We start from the raw sequence: 25,374 nt of genomic DNA, 5'->3' as shown, positions 1-25,374 counted from the left end.
GGATGCCCCTTGAGGACTACACCTTAACACAACCTGGATATATTGAAACAGAAAACACAATTAACACAGATAATTACTTTATTTCTATTTATTTTTAAACAAGAAAATGGAGGACAAGAATAATAGAGAGGGAGAGAGGAAATAGAGGAATTAGTGTTATATTCAGAAGAGGATGAGGAGGAGGAGGAGGAGGAGGAGGAGGAGGAGGAGGAGGAAGAAGGGTAAAGAGGATGGTGGTGGTGTTTCCTTCTCCATGATGACGCGTGTTAAAGGTGAGGATACAGGTGGGAAGCGATATCAGTGGTGACCTTGGGAGCAGTCTCTCTCTCTCTCTCTCTCTCTCTCTCTCTCTCTCTCTCTCTCCATTCAGTCTATGTAATCCCCGTTTATTTAGCCGCTAATTGGAATCAGTTACCAAGGACGGGGACAGGAGATCAGTGTGGGTGGAGAGCAATACAGGGCGTTGGCGACCACCCCTTCGTCAGCACCAGACTCGTACACCCACACCATGAGACTTACATGGGGCGGAGATGAAACCAAGTACGCAAAAAAAAAAAACAGAAAAAACCCTCACAATTATCGAACCTTAAGTTGTATTACGTGAAGGACTCTACTTAAATATAAACTAAACTGACTTTGTATAATGTAACTCTAACGTAGGACTCGCCGTAAAGTCACAATGACATACACACGTATAGCCATTGCTTAAGTCCAGTGTGGTTCAGTTCACAAATTCCATTCGTGTAATAAACGTGAAATGTTAGATCAGTGTTATGCATTAGTTAACAGAATGATGATGATGTAATGATGATGATGGCGTTAATGATGATGATGATGATGATGATGGGGGTTATCTAAGCTAAATTCTTCGTCCACTGTAATTAGCTAACAGTTCGTAATCATGACTGTACCCTGACTGTACCGTGACTGTACCCTGAGTGTACCTGGATGTAGTTGCGTGTACCACCACTCACAGGAGCCGAGTTTTACCTGTAGGGAAAAGAGAAAGACACTTAATATTCTTCACTACACGAGTCTAAGTACCTCTCACTTCACCTCTCACTTCACCTCTCACTTCCCTCTCACTTGCCTCTCACTTAACCTCTCACAAAGGTAGACAAATCGTTTCAATATCATTCTATCTTTCACTGTAACTTTTTTTTCTTTATCAATTTATTCAATTTATTTTCCTTTCATTTATTTATTACTTTTTCTATGTGTTTTTATTTCCCTTATTTTTCTTTTTACCTTTTTCCTTCAATATTTTCCTTTCATTTATTTATTTCTTTTATCTTTTGTTATTTCCTTTACACAATATTTTTCCCAGCTACCATCTCCCGCCGCTGTGATGTTAAGCCGCTTATTTTTACCTATCCAGGGACGTATATCTTTAATCCTTTACTCTGGTCTATTTTTCCTATCACCTATCGATATAATCCTACGAGCCCATATCCTATAGGTCAAAGTTCAGAGGTCATAGGTATTTGGTACTGTCTTGTATGCTGCATTATGTCCCAATATGGTGGTATAGTGGGATGGATAATTTGAATTTCAGTCCTAATGTGACCTCTAACCTAACCTAACCACCTCACAAAGTCATGTTATTTTGTGGTAAAATTCAATTACGTTCATCACCAGGGCAGGGGGATGGAAGTGACGTCATTCCCTTCATATCAACGTAAGGTTAGGGGAGGTAATTTAGGGTCTGTTGGGTCTGGGGTCTGTTGGGTCTGGGTCCTGTTGGGTCTGGGGTCTGTTGGGTCTGGGGTCTGTTGGGTCTGGGGTCTGTTGGGTCTGGGTCTGTTGCAGGGTCTGGGTCTGTTGGGTCTGGGGTCTGTTGGTCTGGGGTCTATTGGGTCTAGGGGTCTGGGGTCTGTTGGGGTCCCAGGGTCTGTTTGGGTCCCCAGGGTCTGTGGGTCTGGAGTCTGTTGGGTCTAGGGTCTGTTGGGGTCTAGGGTCTGTTGGGTCTGGGTTCATTTGGTCTAGGGTCTGGCTGGGTCTGGGGTCCTGTTGGGTCTGGGGTCTGTTGGGTCTAGGGTCTGTGGGTCTAGGGCCTGGGTCTGGGGTCTCTGTGGGTCTAGGGTCTGTTGGGACTGGGGTCTGGTCTGTGGGTCTGGGTCTGTTGGGTCTGGGGTCTATTAGGTCTGAAATTCTGTTGGTCTAGGTCCTCTCTCTTCATGGGTCTAGGGTCTATTGGGTCTAGGGTCTGTGGGTCTGGGGTCTGTTGGGTCTGGGGTCTAGGGTCTGTTGGGTCTAGGGTCTGCTATTTTGGATCTGGGGTCTATTTGATCTACAGTCACTCGTGTTAGGTTAGGTTAGGGTGACAGCAGGAGACGCAGACAGAGATAAAACTTTCATATATAAACGAGTAACTTTTCCTTCATTACAGACATTAAAGTAGCACCATTCTACCTCTCCGCCCTCCCTCACTCTACCTCCACAGCCTCTAGCTTCCCTCACTCTACCTCCCCAGCCTCTAGCTTCCCTCACTCTATCTCCCCGGCCTCTAGCTTCCCTCACTCTACCTCCACAGCCTCTACCCTCCCTCACTCTCCACCAACAATCACCACCACTCACCACCACCATCACCACCAGTCTCCCCAAACCAACAGGATTACGACACCTCACCTGGGATCAACACTCACCTGAGCTCAGTAAAGAAAATATATATACGGAGGAAAAATGCTCCTTATGCCTTCAAATACAATCATCACCTGTACAACAATCATCACCTGTACAACAATCATCACCTGTACAACAATCATCACCTGTACAACAATCATCACCTGTACAACAATCATCACCTGTACAACAATCATCACCTGTACAACAATCATCACCTGTACAACAATCATCACCTGTACGACAATCATCACCTCTACAACAATCATCACCTGTACAACAATCATCACCTGTACGACAATCATCACCTGTACAACAATCATCACCTGTACAACAATCATCACCCGTACAACAATCAATAACTCACCTGTCATGTCTACCTGCCAACTCTCCATACCTGTCAATATTTGTTTTTCACCCCTTTTGATACCTGTACTGACACGACCAACACCCAGGTAAGTCCATCATTACCTGTGTCTCTACCTGTTACTCCACTTTCACCTGTTACTCCACTTCTCATCCAGATATATCGTACGACACACACACACACACACACACACACAGATATAAACGTTTCAAGGATCATGGCAACCTGGATATAGGAGGTAGTATGTGCTGCGTCGCATTGCGTGTTTACTGTAGTGCACCTCCCCCCTCTCTCTCTAAGTATAGTGAAGGCTTCTATTGGAACTTTCTTGGAACATAGTGAGAAAGAGAGAGGGAGGGGACTACCACCCATTCACGATATGTCCAGGCTATCCATGTACACAAGGTCGTCGGCAGCAACCAAATTGACGTTTGTGTGGAGTGCAACTTGAATACTGTCGTCACGCTCGACAAACTACACACTCAGAGGATATTGGCAGATGTTGAGTCTGCTTGTGTCGTGGCGGAGGACAAAAATGAGCATCAAAGGCCCCCCTCGAAGATCAAACACAAACAGAGACTATCGAAATGCGCTGGAGAAATGTTACTTTTGATCAGGAAGGAAGGAAAAAAAAAAACTAATGGTTGTTAATAGTGATGGGACATAGGTGCGCCAGGTGAGGTAATTATGGCTACTGGAGGTAATATGATGGAGGGCAGCAACACCAGGTAGTGAAGTATCGTGTTTGATTGATGGGGAAATGTTGCTTTATTATGTGTACCTGTCGTGATGTTTTTTTTTATTTCATTGTTTTCACTCTGTCTGTCTGTCTGTCTGTCTGTCTGTCTGTTGCCATTGTACCTTGAACCTACAGTGCCTCCCATTGTATCATCAAAGGCTCTCGATTTTTGGGAGGATCACTCGAATATGTAGGGGTGTGTGTGTGTGTGTGTGTGTGTGTGTGTGTGTGTGTGTGTGTGTGTGTGTGTGTGTGTGTGTGTGTGTGTGTGTGCGCGCTCGCCTCACCACACATACACCTCATCTGCCTCACCACTCCCCAGCATGACAAGTGAAGTTCAAGGTGTTTCTATTTTAAGATCACTAATTAAAATACCATCACGTTGTTGCCTTATTGCCTCAACTGGGAGGACGAGCAGCCGCCACTCCTGCAACCAGAAATATATCGATTTTTTTTAACATATCTGTGACTTTTAAAGGTATATTTTGTCCATAAAAACTTCAAATCAACTCATATTTTCCAATTAGATTCATTAAATATTCATAAACACCTGATTATACTAAATACTTATCTAGATTACTAATCAGAAAATTGTATCACTCACACGTAAGGTAAATCAATCCATTTATTCTTCCCAGGATGATGTACCAGGTCTGATTCTAATTGGCAGATGTAACTTACTCTACGTCAATAGGATTAATTTTGATTGGCTGAGTAAAGTCATCACGTTAAATGGGAAACATATTTGATTGGCATAAAATTACAGGTGAGTGATTTAATTATAGGGTTTTGGTTTAGTATTGGAGTAGAGAGTCGACTACCTCCTCTTAGACCCGTCCACATTCCTTGCCCCTCCACACTCCTTGCCCCTCCACATCCCACATCCCTTGCCCCTTGCCCCTCCTTTCCCCCAAAATAGAAGTGAAATACCCTTCCAATTTGTGCAGAAGGAGACCACAGCTATATCTTCCTTCTCTGCCTCCTTCCCCTTCCTTCTCTTCTTCTTCCTCCTCCTCCTCACCTCCTTCTCTTCCTTCCCTAAGCCAACCTCCTCCTTTTGTTCCTCCCTCTCCTCATTTTTCCTCTCCTTAGCTAACCTCCTTTTGTTCCCCTTCCTCATCTTCCTCTTCCCCCTCTTTCCCTTCCTCCTCCTCCTCCTCCTGCAGGTCACTCCACTGCTCCTTTGAGAGTGGAAACACACAAAGTTACGTGAGTTTATGTCTAAAGTTGCATGTTGATAATTTTTTACAAGTTTTAAGAGAGAGACGTGCAGGACGTGAAGAAACAAGGTACCATTGTGTAAGAACTGTGTAAGGAAAAAGGTACCATTGTGTAAGAACTGTGTAAGGAAAAAGGTACCATTGTATTAACTGATACAATAAATTAGGCAAATTACAGAATAAAATTTGTAAAAATTAATCCGCTATAATGAAGTAGTAAATAAAAGAGAACGAAAATCTCTCTCTCTCTCTCTCTCTCTCTCTCTCTCTCTCTCTCTCTCTCACATAATTAAGGAAGAGTTATGACTCGTATACCTCCGACCATACACCCCGACCATACTTCCTGACCATACTTCCTGACCACACACCCCGACCATACTCCTCTACCTGACCACACACCCCGACCATACTCCTCTACCTGACCACACACCCCGACCATACTCCTCTACCTGACCACACACCCCGACCATACCCCTCTACCTGACCATACACCCCACCATACTACCTGACTATACACCTCCGACCATACACCCCGACCATACTTCCTGACCATTCCTGACCATACTTCCTGACCACACCCCCCGACCATATCCTCTACCTGACCACACCCCGACCATACTTCCTGACCATACACCTCCGACCATACTCCTCTACCTGACTATACACCTCCGACCATACACCCCGATTCCACTTGCGTCAGTTGTTGTCGAAATTTGAAGTGGAAAAATTATGCCGAGCTAATCCTGACACAAAGCTTTTTTGTTCATTAATAATCCCATGTGTGTGTGTGTGTGTGTGTGTGTGTGTGTGTGTGTGTGTGTGTGTGTGTGTGTGTGTGTGTGTGTGTGTGTGTGTGTGCTCAAGTGTATTGTAGACCTTAAGTAGCGCCAGGTATCACAGGTAAAAAGGCAATTAACCCAACCCACAAACATGATATAAATGTAATAAACTGTAACACAAACCTAACCTAACCTAACCTCAAATGTCACAATATTCCAACACCATTTTAACCTTTTTTTTTATACTGAACTAGGGAAAATTCGACGGCTCTTCACCCCTTTTGTGCGTTAAAAAAAATATAGGTCTGGGTGTTTCCCCCTCTAACACAACGTAAAAACCCAAACATTTTAATTCCGACTGTCACATTTGAGTTGCAACTGGAATTCGTCATTTTAATTGCAAGTACAGATGGCACCGAGCTATCCACCTTCCACCTTTAATCTCAACACACGGAAATAGTTATATTTTATTATGGTTTATATAAAGGTAAAATATACAGGTGAGGTAATAAGGAGGTACTCACTCGTCCCTCAGTAAATGTGACAGTGTGGGGTCATCCTCGTCAGCGTGTGGTAGTGTCAGTCATGCACCACCACCGAACTCACCTCACTTCCTGGTTGTCAAAACGCACCTGCCCTACCTGATATTATTATTTATTTTTCTTTATCTCTGGTATTTTATTTTGGTGGTGAGTGACGCTGTAGCATTGTGTCGGTAAAGGTGAAAGTTCTCGTGGTATGAGCCTTTACCTGAGTTGACTCCCCCAGTCCCCTCGAGGGTAGACAGGCCATATAGGAAAGTAATTGGATGGCTTTGACAAACGCTTAAACCGCCTCTTATTGAACCTGTAAAACATTATTCATAAGGCGAGAACATCAAAGCGTGAGAGGGGCGAGTCGGTTGAGTCTCTGTGTACGAGTATTTCCCTGACTTAACTATAGGTTGTCAGTATAGTAGTGTATAGTAGTGTATAGTAGTGGTCGCCCTTATCACCATCTTGTGAGGCTCAGTTGGACTTTGAAGCTCCTGTGAGGTGATTTAAGGTAAAGGGATACTTGTGTGTTTTGATAATCTGTGAGGTGTGTTAGCGGGCCTGACCTCCCCTTACAGAACACGAACCTTATTAGTGTGGGAACAGAATAGGTCACTTTGCCTAGATCACAACAACAATAACATAGACAGCAAAACCTACAACAGCAACAACAACTAAAGAGGAACAACACAACACAACACAACACAACACAGCCACACTACAGAGCTTACAGTCAACCAACTTTCCTCTTGAATACTAAGACAGCTTAACACGGCTCCTGCCATCACAACAATTAATAGCCTCAGGAACACACATGAGAATTTAATAGCTTCCTCATATAAGCATTGGTTCTCGTCAAGATTAATCCCCAAGTTTGTTTCACCTTATAATTAATCACCTTAACGGCTAACCTTACCAGACCAGCAATCAGTATTATAAGACAATCAGTATATATTTTGCCCCTCTTGTAAACAAACGCTACAGGTTGAAGCTAATCCCGTGTGTCTCTGTTAAAATCAGTAACAATGATGAGGGAGTTTTATACGGTTCACCCCGGCGGGAGATGTGTAGCTGCCAGGATGAAGGAGTCTAACATAAAACATTCAGTAAGTCTTAAGAGATCCAGGAAGGTGATCTTAATTGCGATTTATAGGTGTTTATATCACAAGGAGAGCTGAGTCACGTCATTCAGGTTCCCATAATGCCTTCACGGGTCGCCAGTCATGTTATCCCTGTGTTCCTCTCACTGACGCCGTCTAGCTAACTCTTATAAAAGGTAATTACTTTCCAAAATGCATAATTATGACACCAACAAGACTTTTGATTTCTCACCAGTCAATAGAAATTACCACACACTAAGACTGAGTGTATGTTATGAGGCCCTCCAGCAGTGTGAGTCTCGTGTGAGTGTATGTTATGAGGCCCTCCAGCAGTGTGAGTCTCGTGCAGCTTCATTAACTTATACATCTAAGAGCTTAACACTTGTCCTCCTCGATGCTTTTTTGTTTTCATCCTGGAGTTATTTAGTCCGTTTATAAACCTTCCTGTCAGCAGAAACAATTGGTGTATTTCTTTGTGTGTTTATCATGCCTCAGGTCGGAGGGTACAGTCTTCCTCATGTATTTAAGTAGTGATGATAAGACTGGGATTATCTTTACCCCCCCCCTCTCTCTCTCTCTCTCGGGCGCGCACGTACACACACACACACCCCCTTTCTGTTCGAGGAGCTTTACTTTCTGTGTAATCAGCTGGTGACTTGAGAGAGGAATGGCTCCGTGCTGCAGACAAAGGGGCCGCCGGGATGATGTTGGTCTCTCAGGAGGTTGTGTCGTCCCCCTGAGTAACTCTTAAGGGTTCCTCCACACTTATCTCCACCACTGAGCACTTACTCCACCACTGAACACTTACTCCACCACTGAACACTTCCTCCACCACTGAACACTTACTCCACCACTGAACACTTACTCCACCACTGAACACTTACTCCACCACTGAACACTTCCTCCACCACTGAACACTTCCTCCACCACTGAACACTTACTCCACCACTGAACACTTCTCCACCACTGAACACTTCTCCACCACTGAACACTTCCTCCACCACTGAACACTTCCTCTCCACCACTGAACACTCTCCACCACTGAACACTTCCTCCACCACTGAACACTTCCACCACTGAACACTTCCTCCACCACTGAACACTTCCTCCACCACTGAACACTTCCTCCACCACTGAACACTTCCTCCACCACTGAACACTTACTCCACCACTGAACACTTACTCCACCACTGAACACTTCCTCCACCACTGAACAGTTCCTCCACCACTGAACACTTACTCCACCACAGACGAACTTTACCTCCGAACTGAAATTTAAGTTACCACACAGAATCGTTTAGTTTTCTTATCACGTGAAGATTGGTCCTCTTACATTGGCTTATATTATCTGAAGATTTTTTTTTCTGAGGCAGTTTCCTCTACTACCTGTTGTAAAAATTAAGTTAAATATGTTATAACCGGCCAGGTACAGTACTTAATGACCTTGTGTGTGTGTCGCTACTCCCTTATCCACCTTCCCTCCCTACCTTCCCTTACTCCCCTCATTTACTCACTCCCTGACCCCCTTTCCCTCAATTACCCTCTTTCCTCCACTCCACTACCCTACCTTACTCCCCTTCCCTCCCTCACACCCTTACCCACCCTCCACTCCCTTACCCACCCTCCACTCCCTTACCCACCCTCCACTCCCTTACCCACCCTCCACTCCCTTACCCACCCTCCACTCCCTTACCCTCCCTCCTTTACTCCCCTACCCTCCCTCACTCACGCCCTTCACAACATGTCCTCAGAGGCAACTTGAAGACCGAAGATGATTTAATTAGCAAGTAGGAGAAGTCGTCCAGTCAAGATTATTAGGAAGGTCGATGGTGGAGGGAGGGAAGGAGGGAAGGAGGGAAGGAGGGAGGGAGGGAAGGAGGGAAGGAGGGAGGGAGGGACGACACGTGATGCTGGAGGGAGAAGGTGAGAGAAAGTCTAGGTTCAGGGGCTCTGTCTACCTCACACGCTGTAAACACAAACAATGACGTAATACTTTTTTGTAAACACGATGCGCCCTCTAGCCCAAGCAGTGTGTGTGTGTGTGTGTGTGTGTGTGTGTGTGTGTGTGTGTGTGTGTGTACCGCGCCTGCCTGTTGTGTCTTAGTTAAATGAGATACACAGCGCAGAATTTTCCGTAAACTCGGTAAATTTGTTTCATCGACTCAATGTGGGGAGGTGATGGCAGGTGGCGGCCCCATGAAACATGTACTGAGGTGTAAATAAACCGCAGGTGCCAGGGCCAGCAAGGTGTGTCAGCCAGGTGTGTCAGCCATGTGTGTCAGCAAGGTGTGTCAGCCAGGTGTCAGCTGGTCGCCTCTCTGACACTACCAAATTTGAAGTTTTGGAAATTTAATAGAAAAATAGAACGATGTGGCGTCTGGTACCTGTTGATGTTCCTCCCAGGTAAACAAAGGTGGTGGGTGAGGCGTCAGGTGTGGTGAGAATACCTGATACTAATAAATGTAAGTGTTAAAGATTCTACAACACAAACAACAGCCGGGATACAGGCAAGGTTTTATATTTTCAATTGTTTAGCGAATTGTTTTATATCCAATCTCTGATCTTGTGGTGGTGGTGGTGGTGGTGTTAGAAAGAAGCCTAAAACTGTATATTGAAGGAACATTATTTAAGAGATCAGGAGACTAAGAGACCAGGTGACCAGAAGACCAGGAGACCAAGAGACCGGAAGACCAGGAGACCAGGAGACCAGGAGACCAAAAGACCAGAATTATGTTAGTTAATGTTAAGTCACACACTACGTTCTTCCTGACCGGTAAAAACTTTTCCTCGTCGTCAGCCTCTGCCTCACTCAGCACCGCCAGACTCCTCGTCTTCGCTCTTGACATCGCTGAGGAAAAATAGGAGAGGGAGGGTTTTTGCGTCTCACCTTTCCAATTGTAAGAGGTTGACCTCCACAGACGAGTGGTTCAAGGAGGGAGGTGTTTCATAGACACGAAGGGGGGTTGGCGTTTCCAGGAACAGGACCTTAACAGAAAAACGTTTCCAGGAGCTGGTCCTCAGCATAACATTTTCAGATATTGGTCCTTCACTGGAAGTTGGGCCTCACAGGGAGCGTTCCAGAAGGCAATCAGCAGCAGAAAAAAAAGTGAATCATTCTTCACCCAAGACTGTCTCCAAGAGCAGGTCCTTCAGGAGGATTACTTCAGGGAGTTGGTCCTTTAAGAAGAGTATTTGAAGGAGGTGGACCTTCATAGAGGAAGTATCCGAAAGCTGATTCTTCACAGTGAAATGTTACTGGGAGGTGAACCTTAACAAGGAGGGATTTAAAAAAATGGTCCTTCACAGAAACGCAGATCTGGATGTTTGTCTTCCACAAGGAATGTTTACAGAAGCTGATCCATCACAGCGCGGATTCTTAAGCAAGTTATTTCCAAAGGCTAGTCTTCCCGAGAGAGTATTCCAGTAGCTGATACTTCACATGATAGTGGAGGTCCTGGCAGTTGATGCTTCAGTCCAAGAGTTGGTTCCTTACAGAAGACACCAAACATGTATAAACTCAGAGTCTTCGTGTAAGAGCAACTCCAGTATCTGGTGCATCAAAGAGTGTTTCCAAGAGCAGGTTCTTCACAGATATTTTCCAGTAGCTGGCTCTCCAAAGACGAATGTCCTGGATCTGCTCTTTAAAGGGAGTGTTGCCGGGGAGATCCTGCATAGAGTAATTCCAGCGGCTGGAGTCTCATACAGAACGCTTCTGAAAGACGGTTCTTCGGCGAACAATGTTTTCAGACATTGATCCATCAGCTGGAACTGCTCCCGGGACACGCAGTAGTCCGTCACAGAAAAGAGTGTCCAAGATTCGATACTATTCTTCGTAACAACCATTTCACACAACACAGATCACAGCTCCTCCTCCACGCTGACACCTCCAAGGGATCACCTCACTAGACACAAGGAACAAGGAACATTGTGAACGATTATTGTACCATCAGGCCCTCCTGTGATCTCTCGTCTCGTCTCGTCTCGTCTCGTCTCGTCTCGTCTCCAGTCGTCAACCAGGAGCAGGGGAAATAAATACCTAATTAATCATCAGGCATTAGAATCTCTCCTACCATTGTCATTTTGTTTTTATCATTAATCTCTTACGTGACCCACCTGCGTATTCTTCGTCTGATAAATACGGTAATAAGAGACCAGACCAAACTACATCACAGTGGTAAAGGATCTAATGAACAAGGCGGTGAGTGGACTTGGGGCCTCACAGGTAAACTCTCTCACCGCCCAGAACACAAACACACATAATAAACTTCACTTGTTAGTCACTTTAATTGCGAGGTTAATTAAGTTGACCAATGGTATATAATATTTAATTTAATTGTATCATGACGGGGAACTCTGCGAAGGTATCACTGGCAGACCTTACCTAGATAAATTATGAAGATTTAGGAGGTGTGTGTGTGTGTGTGTGTGTGTGTGTGTGTGTGTGTGTGTGTGTGTGTGTGTGTGTGTGTGTGTGTGTGTGAAGGGATGTGGTTGCTACGCTCTCGTTTTGCCCTAAAATGTCAATATTTACCCTAATTTAATATACTGCCCCCCTCACTTACCCTTCCTCTGGGATGATAATGAATAATAATTAACAGCTTTTCAAGGATCACTTCCACTAATTACACCTTCTCTTTAGCGTGGGAGAGAGATAGACAAAAAATAATTATCACAATCTTACAAATCGACTTTATTACGTGCCCAGGTATTCGAGGTAAGTTTTAAAACATCACATAATTAAAACCAAACTTTTAAACGTGTTCATGTGAGGGAGGGAGAGAGGGAGGGAGAGAGGGAGGGTGGGTAGTCAGGTAAAGTTTGTTTATCAGGTGTGTAGAGCCGGAGAAAACTTAAGCTTGTTTTACTCACTCGTTTACATAATGTTGTTGCGTTGTTTTTCTCGTCTTGGTGATTTTCCCAGGAACTCTCACAGTCTAATGCGTCTTGTGTGATGAGAAAACTTGATCATTAGTCTCTTGATTTGGTGTTATCTCTAAGCGTGTGTCTGTATATGCCTGCACGCTCCCTACACCTTGTAACTTATATTAACTTTACAACTATAGTCCTTATCTATCTTATCTTTATCTATCAATTTATCTTCGTCTTGTTTTCATCTAACAACTTGTCCGAATGAAAACAAGAGACTGTCACACCCAATGGACTGTATATTAACTGGCGGAGAGGATTAGTAACTGTCCCTCAAAGAAACAGTCAAGACGATGGGACGGAGAGACCAAAAGAAAAGACAAGGTATGGAATGGAGATGAACTAAGAGACAGAAAGCAAATAATGGACGTGGGAGCGACTGTCCAACCAGGGGAGGATGGTGTTAAAAAATTTATTATATTCAATGGTTAAATAATAATAAAAGTGACGCCTAAGACAAAACACCAGAGGAATTTTTTATAAGTATTCACGTATGCAAATTTAAATAACTCCAAATCCTTTTAGTTTGCGGTAAGAAAGTCAAAATAAATAGATATATCCAGCGCTCTCTACAGGATCACGGGTATAACGCATCATATTGTGAAGACTCGGGGAAAAAAATGTGGCCAGGGGGTAAGTTCCGGCGTGTGTGGCAGCCAGTAGTAGTTTTTGACGAGCCTTGTGATACTGACGGAAATGGGAATTACCTTTAGAATATATTTAACGTCTCTGATGGTGAGTTAGTGTAAGGTTGGATTGTCATGAACTTAGGTATTTTACTCTCATTTTGCTTTTAAATTTGGCGTCGGCGAGATTGAGTTTGTCTGATGGTGAGTGGACAACCTGAGAAGCTTTGGATCCTAATAAAACACATACCATCATTATTTATCGTCGAGCATCAACAAAACACAACACTCCATAAAAATCCTCAGATATTATTTGTATAAACTGAAAACAAAACAAAACAATTTTCAGTCGTTTTACGTAAAGACCACAAAATTATTCAACCGGTATCGAAAAGGTGTTCTGGGATTTTGTATGTAAATCCCTCTGTGTGTGTGTGTGTGTGTCTGTGTGTGTGTGTGTGTGTGTGTGTGTGTGTGTGTGTGTGTGTGTGTGTGTGTGTGTGTGTGTGTGTGCGTGTGTGTGTGTGTTTTAAGAGACTTTACAGGACCACACAAGGACGGGCTGGTGGATGATTGCTAATATTCTCTGCTTATTACTATGCAAATGAACTTGTATAACCAATGCCTTACCTGAGCTTTACCTCTATCTCACCCTTACCTCCCTACACCTCTCTACCTCAGCCTTACACACGAGAACAAGAACACATTGCACTGGAGAACAAGAACATTACAAAGAGAGAACAATAACATACCCTCTATGTTGATGAAGAACAGGTGTGAATATCTGTCTCTCCACTACAGGTAAACTCGAACGCTAATTACCTGAAAAATAAAAGAACAAACATTAAAAACCTTTGAAGGAAAATATACAAAAGGCTATTATTACTTTTACTTAACATTGACAAACACTGACGTAATTTATTTAATGGCTTCGTTCAGTTTATTATTATTATTATTATTTAGACATCAAGATCATCAGTGTATACCATGTGTACTGCCTGTGTTGCCATGTGTACTGTCTGTGTTGCCATGTGTACTGTCTGTGTTGCCATGTGTACTGCCTGTGTTGCCATGTGTACTGTCTGTGTTGCCATGTGTACTGTCTGTGTTGCCATGTGTACTGTCTGTGTTGCCATGTGTACTGTCTGTGTTGCCATGTGTACTGCCTGTGTTGCCATGTGTACTGCCTGTGTTGCCATGTGTACTGTCTGTGTTGCCATGTGTACTGTCTGTGTTGCCATGTTACTAGTTGTTGTGATTAAAGTCTAAGGAAACAGAGCTGGTCGAGGCCACAACAGACCAACACGGGCCACGATAGACCTTGAAGAGCTCACTTAAGATATGAAATAATTCCCTGAAAAAAAGATCGATCTCTTGATGAATAGATTAGATTAAAAAGTTTGAAGCGATTAATGAGCTGAGACGAGGTTCAGGGCAGAGAATAATGGAAGCTTATGGTGATTTAAGATATGTATATGGAAGCTGTACTACCGATATACTACACTTAACTATCCTCAAATCACCAACATTAAAATTAGGTACCTATTAGCCGCTGGGTGGACTGTGGGTGCCCTGACCCTCATTATCACAACAAGAACATGTATTTGGGAGGCACCAGAGGCAGTGAATAGAGAGGCAAGTAACCTGAAGTGACATAATAAGGACAGTGGCCATCAAGTCATGAAGGTTTCTTGATTCACTCAATGGTTATCCAGTAGTGTCTAGTAGATCAACTGGCTGGAAAACCTGACCCATCTTCTCATATCGCCTCAGTGAATGGTAACAGCTTAATAATGAATAAGGACCATGAAATAATGAGTAAAATGTATGAAATAATGAATCAAATACCCAATATCAATGAATAAAAACTGCCCACCCCACCCCACCCCACCCCACCCAAATCCCACCCCACCCCACCCAACCCCACCCAAACCCCTACCCCCACCCCACCCCACCCCACAACACCCCACCCTTTCCCACCTCACCTCACCCTTCCCCACCCCCACTTACTCACCTCCCCACTCCACCTCACCCCACCCCACCCCACACAGACTACCCTGCTGCATGTCTCTGGCCTGATGATGAAATCAGCCATCTTCATGCCTTTTAACTCTCCAGAAGGATCTCGGATATCCCAGGCGGCGGGACTCTGCCTCTCTTCAGTGTTAATGAATAATATATTTCCATTACCCACATTTAATAATTTTAATTTTCTGTTTTAGTGAAGGAAGGGTAAGGGGAAGAGGGAGAGAAGGGGTAAGGGGAAGAGGGTGAGAAGGGGGGGAAGAGGGTGGAGAAGGGGGTAAGGGGAAGAGGGTGGAGGAGGAGTAAAGGGGAGAGGGAGGGAAGGGTGAAGGGGGAGAGGGTGGAGGAGGGGTAAAGGGGGAGGTCCTAGGGTGAGGGGGGAAGAGGTAGGGTGTGAGTGTCGCTCTAAAGATGCTGTTTACACTAGTAATATTATGATAGTACAGTACAAATAACTCCAGCGAATACGTTGGAATTTAATTAAAAGCTAAAGTAAGTGCAGGTGTGTGTGTGTGTGACTACACTCTTGTTCCTCTCTCTGTTAAAGCCATAAATGGACTTGGATTGACGGGATTGCCAGGTAAAAGTGTTGCATCCTCTCCACTCTCTGTTTCCTCTCTCTCTCTCTCTCTCTCTCCCTTCATCCCTGACGGACATCTTACATTAATACCTTAGGCTGTGATGATGACATAGTATTGATCACGCCCTCCGTTTGTGTCCTCTAGCCTCTGAATAATGTAAAGTACCTTAACCTATACCTCACCTACCTTGATGACACCTGTACTGTCCACTCCCAGGTAACTACTACTACTACTACTTCCTTCTACTGTCACACATGAAGGTTAAATTACCATGATGAGATTGTTAACACACTTCTAACACACTGATATATTTAACAAGTTATTAAATATTTCTAGGAGGTGAAGTTCTTGGAAGGTCCTCCTCACTCGAGTGTGTGTGTGTAAGACGTGTTGAAGAGACAGCCGGTGTTGAGGGTTGGGTTAGGTTAGGTTAGGTCGAGGTGTTCAGGTGAGTATTGAGGGTTGAGACCTTTAGATTTAATTGTTTTAGTTGTCACCCACACCTCCTTCGCCCTAGTCTTTCTGTTGAAGGGTGTGCTGTTGGAAATGCTACAAGCAACAGGTATCTGCAGGGCCCAGGTAAAGCTGTATATTAATCAGTGAGTTATTACAGCCGCAGGTATAATATGTAACATATATGATGCAAGTAATCATATGTTAATATTTGGTCAGACGGCAGAGGAGTACACGCTAGGTAATGAGGGGGGGGGCATGGCCATGTTGACTATGGCCACACGGCGTCATAGAGGGAGAGGCCTGACAAGAATGACCATTATAGAAAATTATATACGAGTAGAGGTTTACTAGCCAGGAGTGTTGTTGTTGATGGGTAGTGTTTATTGATGGTCACCTGACTGCTTCTCACATCACCATACCTTAATTAGTTTACCTGAGACATTTCCTAACTATGAGTACCAGAAACGATTTATTTTCAACTTATTACAAACTTGTGGTGGACGGTGTTATCACGCACATACTGGCAACAGATGTTCACTATCATATTTAATTATCAATGTTTCAGGCAAAACTATTTTGGTGACAGTATTGCTAAGGGTCAGAGGTCAAGTTCCCTTATCATCAGTGGGTAGTGACCAGGCGCAACCAGTGGCTGTGTAACCAAGAGAGACTGTTAGCTGTAAGAAGACAGAGCTGGTTGGTGTGTTGCTGTCCTGTCTAAACTGTCCTCTCTGTCCTGTCTTCCCTAGCAGCACCTCGCCCTCATAACCTGTCCTCCTACTCTGGTGATAATACGAGTCCCTGTCATCGTGGACGCTGTATCCCCCGTGTTAATTAAGTACAGGACCCCAGCAGACAAGGTTCTCATGTTAGTTTGGGATGTTTTAGAGCCACACGATAACCCACTCCTCTGCCCCTTGTGTAGCGTGAAGCACCTGTAACACCGCAATAACAAGAACAGTAACATGATAAGAGGCTGATTTAAGACTCCTGAAGATGACAACACACAACTTTTTATTCGGAAGTACCAGGACAACAACCGCCCCCTCTACAATGGCAACCAATGGTGGTATATTGGCCTTATTTAAGCTAAACCAATCACCTTCCTCCCCAGGTGACATATTGATCCATTTTAGAACAAACTATCATCCTTTCCTCCCCCCTCATCATCCCAGAATGAAGATCAGGGGCATCAGATAGAGCTACGACTTCATCATCCTTTGTTCTAGGTCAGTCCGCCATTACCAAGTCAGTTCCAGCTGACTTAGCCACTAGCCCCCTGAAGAAGAGGGTCATCTTGGCCGCCTGGTTACGATCTCCTTCAGTAAAAAAAAAATAAAGAAAAGATTTAAGACTCAATCCTCCATTTCTGGTTTAAGCTCTTCAACCAGGCGGCTCCCATAACGCCAAGCCGAGGAGACAAGTGAGAGGAGGTGGTGTACTTGTGGTAATCCAACGTCTGCCTCACGATGCTCTTACTTACTCTGAGGAACTGAGCTGCTGTTATTAGATACAGTTAAGACAGTTATCCTCGTGAGGTACCTGCCAGCCAGTCACTAGGTCCTCAGTCCCACAGAAGGAGTAGTAGTTGCGGGTTGGGGGGGTTAGGGGAGGGGGCTGTTGTAGGTGGACTATTTTATATTATAGTTCCTCCCATCCTACTACCGTATCTTGAGCAGCTGAGAGAGATTAAATTTATGATGTAAATAAAGACGATAAAAGGAAGAATCCAGTTACTTCAACATCACTCACGATCTACTACTGAAGGTGTCTACAGTCAGGTTGTTATACAGTCAGTTGCACACCGCAACACCTGTCAGTCAATGTTGCAGCTTTAGGATCACTTGTGAATAACTAATTATATGACAGTACATGGATATCTCGATGGATGAAAAACCTACAAGAGTCTCAAAAAATGTATAAGACTAACGAAGATAATTCATTTGTATACAAGATCTTGAATCAAGGAATTTAGAGGATGAAAAGTGTAAAGGTTGAGTCAAGTGTGTCGCGACCACTTGCTTCCTCCCTCCCTGACACAACACTTGTGGGATTTTATCAAGACAGTTTGGGTGAGGAACTCTCCATCTGTGTTGTGTATTCCACACAGAGAAGCTTTAAACAGAGACACATTACTGTAACACAAGTGATGCATTATCTCCTGTAAGACCTAAAGATGAGTGAGTTTAACCAGTGCAGAGGAGGACAACCACACTTAGTCGTCCTTCTGGAGTGGTCCTTCGTGTGGAGGTCGTGCTCGTACTAGAAGGTCGTGCTCGGGAAGACAGAAAGAGTAGTACTCCTCCTGCTGCTGCACATAACAATACGCGGCACTGAGAGCATCACCTACACCTACAGGAGGAGACGACCCCTGGCCACCGACTGATACTGTGTAAACAAAGGAAGATACTAAACGTGTTCCTGTTGCCGGGAGAACTGTAGGTCACGACGGAGGAGCAGTACGACACACCTTCAACCTTCTCTACCTGCTGGGGAGGTCCTCGGGGTGCAGGGGGGAACAAGACCTCCTCTCCTCCACAGGGAATATCACAATGGCTGCTTTACCTTCATCGTCCCTAACCAAAGGAGCAGCGAGAAAAAATAAAGAGAAATGAAGATATTTTCCGAGATGAGTTAAGTGAACATTTCATAATTCTAAAATGGCTTTGTTGATGTGGTGCAGTGAATATAAGAGTGGCGTTATTGTTGTTAATGTCTCGTTGGGGACCATTGTTAGTTTTAACTTTTTTCTCGCTATTTTCAGGTAACCATCGTGCAGGAGGACCCCTATACCTACCCCCGCCCCCCCAGGGAGCAGAGGAGGTGATGAGGAAAGTGAGATACCTTGTGGTGAGAGGCTACAGTGTGTGTGTGTGTGTGTAGTCACGGCAGCTAAGAAAAGACTCAATAGGGAGGAGTTTACTCGGTGCGTTAGTCATGGAGCAGTCGTACTCCCCCTCACCTCCAGGAAACACACCTCATGGACACACACACACACACACACACACACACACACACACACACACACACACACACCCTTTTATATTTACGATTAACAGACAGACACAGAGGTGGACAAGTGTATCAACAAACATATATGGAAGTAATTCATAACCTGTAGGAACATTATTACAGGTAAATCGTACACTCAGGTGACTTGGTTACAGGGAACAAATAAGCTGTCCCCAGGAATAGGTCGACCATCATAACGAGTCATGAAGGTTTGTACTCAGCAGATGAAGCAATTTGCCATCCTATTATTGCATCCAATACAGTGAGTTACTGTATTACCCACACACCGGGGTCACGCCTGCTGTGGTGGAGGCTGCAGGGACGGTCTGGCGGCCAGGAAGCAGACCTAAAAAGGATTCAAGAGGAGTCTGAGTAATGAGACCTCTTCAAAGAGTAACGCTCCGAGCAGCTGAGAGAACCATCATCCGAGGTGCTAAACACGGCCCTGAATAAAACACATCTCCACACATCACACCCACGAGCCGGAAACTCAGAAATTTGTGGTTTAATTTTTTCCAGCAGCTGTTGGAGAGAACACGTCTGGTACATGTGAAGAGTCTTGCACACGACAACTATTATGAGTCGCTACGGTGAACCTTATAGACAAACACACTGTATACTCAGTCTTCAGTGCACAAGAAGATATCGTGGCCGACACTGCACTCGACCGCCTATATTTCCCAAGCTGTAACAATACGTACGCAATTACAGCAGGGTAGACTCGAGAAGCAGAATCTCTTAAATGATAAGGAATTCTTCGCCATATGTGTAAAACTGTCCATCTTCCGCAACCAAGTAGTTACAAAACAGACGACCTACACACAGATCCTGCAGACGACCTACACACAGATCCTGCAGACGACCCACACACAGATCCCAGACGACCTATACACAGATCCTGCAGACACCCACACACAGAGATCCTGCAGACGACCCACACACGATCCTGCAGACCCACACACAGATCCTGCAGACGACCTACACACAGATTCTGCAGACGACCACACACAGATCCTGCAGACGACCTATACACAGATCCTGCAAACGACCCACACAGATCCTGCAGACGACCTACACACAGATCCTGCAGACGACCCACACACAGAGATCCTGCAGACGACCTACACAAGATCCTGCGACGACCTATCACATATCCTGCAGACGACCTACACACAGATCCTGCAGACGACCTACACACAGATCCTGCAGACGACCTACACACAGATCCTGCAGACGACCTACACACAGATCCTGCAGACGACCTACACACAGATCCTGCAGACGACCTACACACAGATCCTGCAGACGACCTACACACAAGATCCTTCAGGTGTAGCAAAATACTTGAAGTTATCACACAAAGCTCAATGTTAACGGGACACTCACGGTTCCTGACTGATGAAAATCTTTTCTTAACAGCTGACTCTCGACCTTCACGAATACCCCAGACATAATACGGTAGTTACAAGTTCTCTGGGGAAACAACCAATAGCTGTGAATTTCTGGGAGGAAGCACCGTAGCTAGGCCCCGTTAACTACCCTTCTATAATTTATAATGAAAAGAAACTACCTGAGACTCGATTAGACCGTCAGCCACCGTCAGTTCCACACCTAACGCAGCTGACGTCGACAATTCCTAACTGGTAAATGAACTCGATAATGACTGTCTCTACCCTGGTTCAGTTGGCGACAGTTATGGGTATATAAGAGAAGTTTACTCACTGGGTTCAATAATATTAGTAATAATAATAAATACGATACAGTCGAGTCTTATAAACGGGGTTTCCTGTAACCTCCTCAGCCCCCACTGTACCAATATTAAATACTCTCCACTGTAATAAATTGTAGCTGTATCTCACTCTCCTCTACCCCTCTTTCCTCCCTTTGAAAATGGTGGGGCATTATCTTTAAGTAACCCGTTATATACAGTGAGAATTGACGAGAAGGAAGTAGAATAAAAGTTACCTTAAAGAATTCCCAGCAGAGTTAAAGGAAAGGAAGGAAGGAAGGAAGGAAGGAAGGAAGGAAGGAAGGAAGGATGGAAGGAAGGAAGGAAGGAAGGAAGGAAGGAAGGAAGAGTCCCACTGTGTACATTTCTTGATATGGTCACTTAACGGAGCTGGATGATGCTGGGGTATAGTAAGGCTTTTGTCACAGTCTGCAACATTTCCTAGGACACGACAGCGACTCTTCTCCTTCTACAGTTCGTATCGGCGACAACCCGACAACAAAGACCTGAGCTGTGTCTGGTGTACCGCCGGCCTTCTACAGCCACTGCTTCCTGATATTGGGCCCTCTTGTGATCGTATGCCTCCTCTATAATCGTATAAAACAGCGTGTCTCCCCTAGTACCCACACTAGTCGTACTCCTATTGTTCATACAAAAGACAAATAACGACCTTCTCTTAAACCTACCAGGTGAGGGGGGATTCCTAGAACGACCTGCACTACTGTCGTTCCCCCCGAACAGAGGGTCGTCATGCTGTAAGACTTGGTAGCTGCAGGTGGTGGGAGTCTGATCCTACACACACACACACACACACACACACACACACACACACACACACTACAGGTATAATCCAAAAACCAAATTCTCAAAAAAGTTCATATTTACCTCTTCAATAAAACAAAAGAAAAGAAAAGCTTCTGTCTCACTCATTTAACAACACTAAATCAACATCATTAACACTATCGAAATAAACACAGTCTCAAACCTGATAGAATAGTGTAAGATATTTTAAAGTTTTCGACATGAAATTATGAGAATATCAGTATCCCTGTGCTGTGTGTGTGCTGTGTTGAGCTGGACGATCGAGGGCAAAGAACAACTAGATTGGTATATTTTCCGGCATAAATCTCCGGAAAGCCGCTCGATACCTGAGGGAAGGTTCGCTGTCTCAGAACCACACGAAGCGTAAAACCTCAAAATCATGAATCAACTGGAAAATTCAATACGGGGAAAAATAAATTAAAAGATAATCTGGTTAAAGTTCATCTGTTGTCTTTCTGTTTTGACGAATTAATTGCCTTTATGTGTGTGTGTGTGTGTGTGTGTGTGTGTGTGTGTGTGTGTGTGTGTGTGTGTGTGTGTGTGTGTGTGTGTGTGTGTGTGTGTGTGTGCTAGGTTAACGTAGTTGGCAGCCACACCCTTCCTCCAGCCTCTCTCTTTCACACACACACAAACACACACCCTCCTACGCTATTTCCATGCTCTCCCACGCCCTCCCACGCTCTCACATGCTCTCTCTCACGCCCAAACATATTTCCTGCGACCTCCAACGATCTCACAAGCTGTCCCACGCTCTCGCAAATTTTCTCACTCTTCTCCACTCTCTTCCACACTCCATACACTCCCATCACACACACACTCAACCATTCTCAATAACCCACACTCAACCACGCCCACCAACACTCAACCACGCCCACCAACACTCCCCTACACCCACCCACTAACATTTGACCACGCCCACCAACACCCAATCACGCCCACCAACACCCATCCACGCCCATAACACCCATCCAACACCACCCACACCCAACAACACTCAACCACGCCCACCCACACCCACCGCATCAGCGCCCACCAACGTCTTATCTGTCGTAAACCAATAAGAACAGATGAAAATATTGAGGTAAATAGTATGAGTGTTCTTATTGGCTGGTGTTAGTGGTGGCAGTGAGGGTTAGTGGTGGCAGTGACAGTGTTAGTGGTGGCAGTGACAGTGTTAGGGTGGTGACAGTGTTAGTGGTGGCAGTGAGAGTGTTAGTGGTGGCAGTGAGAGTGTTAGTGGTGGCAGTGACAGTGTTGGTGGTGGTGACAGTGTTAGTGGTGGCAGTGAGGGTTAGTGGTGGGTGACAGTGTTAGTGGTGGCAGTGACAGTGTTAGTGGTGGCAGTGACAGTGTTGGTGGTGGCAGTACAGTGTTAGTGGTGGCAGTGACAGTGTTGGTGGTGGCAGTGACAGTGTTAGTGGTGGCAGGAGGGTTAGTGGCAGACAGTGTTAGTGGTGGCAGTGACAGTGTTAGTGGTGGCAGTGACAGTGTTAGGTGGCAGTGACAGTGTTAGTGGTGGCAGTGAGGGTTAGTGGTGGCAGTGACAGTGTTAGTGGTGGCAGGAGGGTTAGTGGTGGCAGTGACAGTGTTAGTGGTGGCAGTGACAGTGTTAGTGGTGGCAGTGACAGTGTTAGTGGTGGGTGAGGGTTAGTGGTGGCAGTGACAGTGAGTGGTGGCAGTGACAGTTATTGGTGGCAGGGGAGGGTTAGTGGTGGCAGTGACAGTGTTAGTGGTGGTGACAGTGTTGGTGGTGGCAGTGACAGTGTTATTGGTGGCAGTGAGGGTTAGTGGTGGCAGTGACAGTGTTAGTGGTGGCAGTGACGGTGTTGGTGGTGGCAGTGACAGGTAGGCAGGAGGGTTAGTGGCAGACAGTGTTGGTGGGGACAGTGTGTATTGGTGGCAGGAGGGTTAGTGGTGGCAGTGACAGTGTTAGTGGTGGCAGTGACAGTGTTAGTGGTGGCAGTGACAGTGTTGGTGGTGGTGGCAGTGACAGTGTTAGTGGTGGCAGTGACAGGGTTATGGCAGTGAGGGTTAGTGTGCAGTGACAGTGTTAGTGGTGGCAGTGACAGTGTTGGTGGTGGCAGTGACAGTGTTAGTAGGCAGGAGGGTTAGTGGTGGCAGTGACAGTGTTAGTGGTGGCAGTGACGGTGTTGGTGGTGGGAGTGACAGTGTTATTGGTGGCAGTGAGGGTTAGTGGTGGCAGTGACAGTGTTGGTGGTGGCAGTGACAGTGTTATTGGTGGCAGGAGGGTTAGTGGTGGCAGTGACAGTGTTGGTGGTGGCAGTGACAGTGTTAGTGGTGGCAGTGACAGTGTTAGTGGTGGCAGTGACAGTGTTAGTGGTGGCAGTGACAGTGTTGGTGGTGGTGGCAGTGACAGTGTTAGTGGTGGCAGTGACAGTGTTATTGGTGGCAGTGAGGGTTAGTGGTGGCAGTGACAGTGTTTGGTGGCAGCGAGGGTTAGTGTGGCAGTGACAGTGTTAGTGGTGGCAGTGACAGTGTTAGTGGTGGCAGTGACAATGTTAGTGGTGGTAGTGAGGGTTAGTGGTGGCAGTGACAGGGTTAGTGGTGGCAGTGACAGTGTTAGTGGTGGCAGTGAGGGTTGGTGGTGGCAGTGGAGGGCAGTAGTCGTGGTTGGTATTCCGTGTTAAGCTGACAACAGTAGCGTGTCACGGAATTATTAAATATCGTTGTTATTGACTCACTCCGTTACTTCACCTGAGTCACACTGTTACGCATCTAAGTCACACTGTTACCGCATCCGAGTCACACTGTTACCAACCATGAGTCACACTATTACCGCATCATTGTCACACTGTTACCGCATCCGAGTCACACTGTTACTAAACCTTAATTACCCTGTTACCGCATCTGAGTCACACTGTTACCACACCCGAGTGACAATTACCGCACACGCGTCACGTTACCACATGAACGAACAGAGAGACGGTTGAGGCGGTGTCAACAAAATATATCAGTAATATTTATTCCCCAATGCAATGACCTTTAACGACCCTTAACTACCTCACTCACCTGTTAATGAGGAGGAAGTCGTCAGTGGAGAGGAATGACACAGCACGACTTTTGTTTCTGTTCATCATAAAAGCCTCAATTTTGTTTTGTTTTTCCGTGTCACATAACGTTGCAGGTTCTCAACTGGCCTGTTGTCACGGCCGCTCACATGACACACACACACACACACAAGCCAGCCACCACTTGTCTCAGTAACATACGCCCGCCCCCGCTGACCCTTACACTATCATCTTCACTACACTGTATCACTGTATCAACGGGTTCTTTCAACAACTACTAACAGTGGGTGGGAGCTGTAGGATGCATGATCTGCGTTTCCTTCCAGCGTGGATGAGAAATTATTTTATTCCCGCAGACTTCACCCCCCGTCCACTTTCCCGCTCGAAACACACTGTCGTACCTTTAAAACAAGACCACGGATGTTGAACAGTATCACCGCTAAACACTAAAATACATACATTTATACTTTAATTATAACTTCATATGGTAAACCAGTTAATAATATCGTGTTCTGACCCATGAACAAAGTATAGCAGGTGGTGACATTGTACGTGAGGCAGCGGGGCACTATTGATCACAACATGGGAGGCAGCCAACAACATCTCTCTCTCTCCGCCGTGCAGGATGCTGATGAAGCTCCACAGCCTCGTCAGCAACGGATCATTAATATCAACCATGCCTCCCTATGATCATATTGATTAACCAGATTATACTAACAAGCATAATTAGTAATTAATTCCCCCTGTATAAAGCCCCTGGCATTCCTGCGCGGTCACTGGTTGGCTAGACCACCGTCTAGGGATTTTC

The 25,374-nt window shown here is 45.3% G+C and overlaps 2 protein-coding genes across 8 annotated transcripts in view; both read right to left on the bottom strand.

The window, feature by feature from the left end:
- LOC121870469 overlaps positions 1-24,912 on the bottom strand; it is a 70,118-nt gene extending 45,206 nt beyond the window's left edge. For 4 of the 7 annotated variants that reach the window (XR_006089711.1, XR_006089710.1, XM_042372303.1 and 1 more), the window contains exon 1: positions 24,568-24,912. The gene's annotated coding sequence lies outside the window, so the exon portion shown is untranslated. Of the gene's footprint in view, positions 1-944; positions 991-12,229; positions 12,378-13,664; positions 13,735-24,567 lie in introns of those variants that run through there. The other 3 variants (XM_042372300.1, XM_042372301.1, XM_042372302.1) reach the window with 3 other exon arrangements.
- LOC121870463 (proteoglycan 4-like) lies at positions 1,699-10,384 on the bottom strand. Its single transcript, XM_042372287.1, has 2 exons — positions 10,248-10,384; positions 1,699-2,119 (listed from the first exon to the last, which is right to left on the bottom strand). The coding sequence occupies exons 1-2, from the start codon at positions 10,382-10,384 to the stop codon at positions 1,699-1,701; spliced, it is 558 nt and encodes a 185-aa protein (XP_042228221.1).
- Positions 24,913-25,374: the final 462 nt, after the last annotated feature.

The sequence above is a fragment of the Homarus americanus genome, unplaced genomic scaffold (assembly GCF_018991925.1).
Source record: "Homarus americanus isolate GMGI-L3 unplaced genomic scaffold, GMGI_Hamer_2.0 scaffold8584, whole genome shotgun sequence".
Classification (NCBI taxonomy): Eukaryota; Metazoa; Arthropoda; class Malacostraca; order Decapoda; family Nephropidae; genus Homarus; species Homarus americanus.
This window is presented reverse-complemented; position numbering and strand designations above follow the sequence as displayed.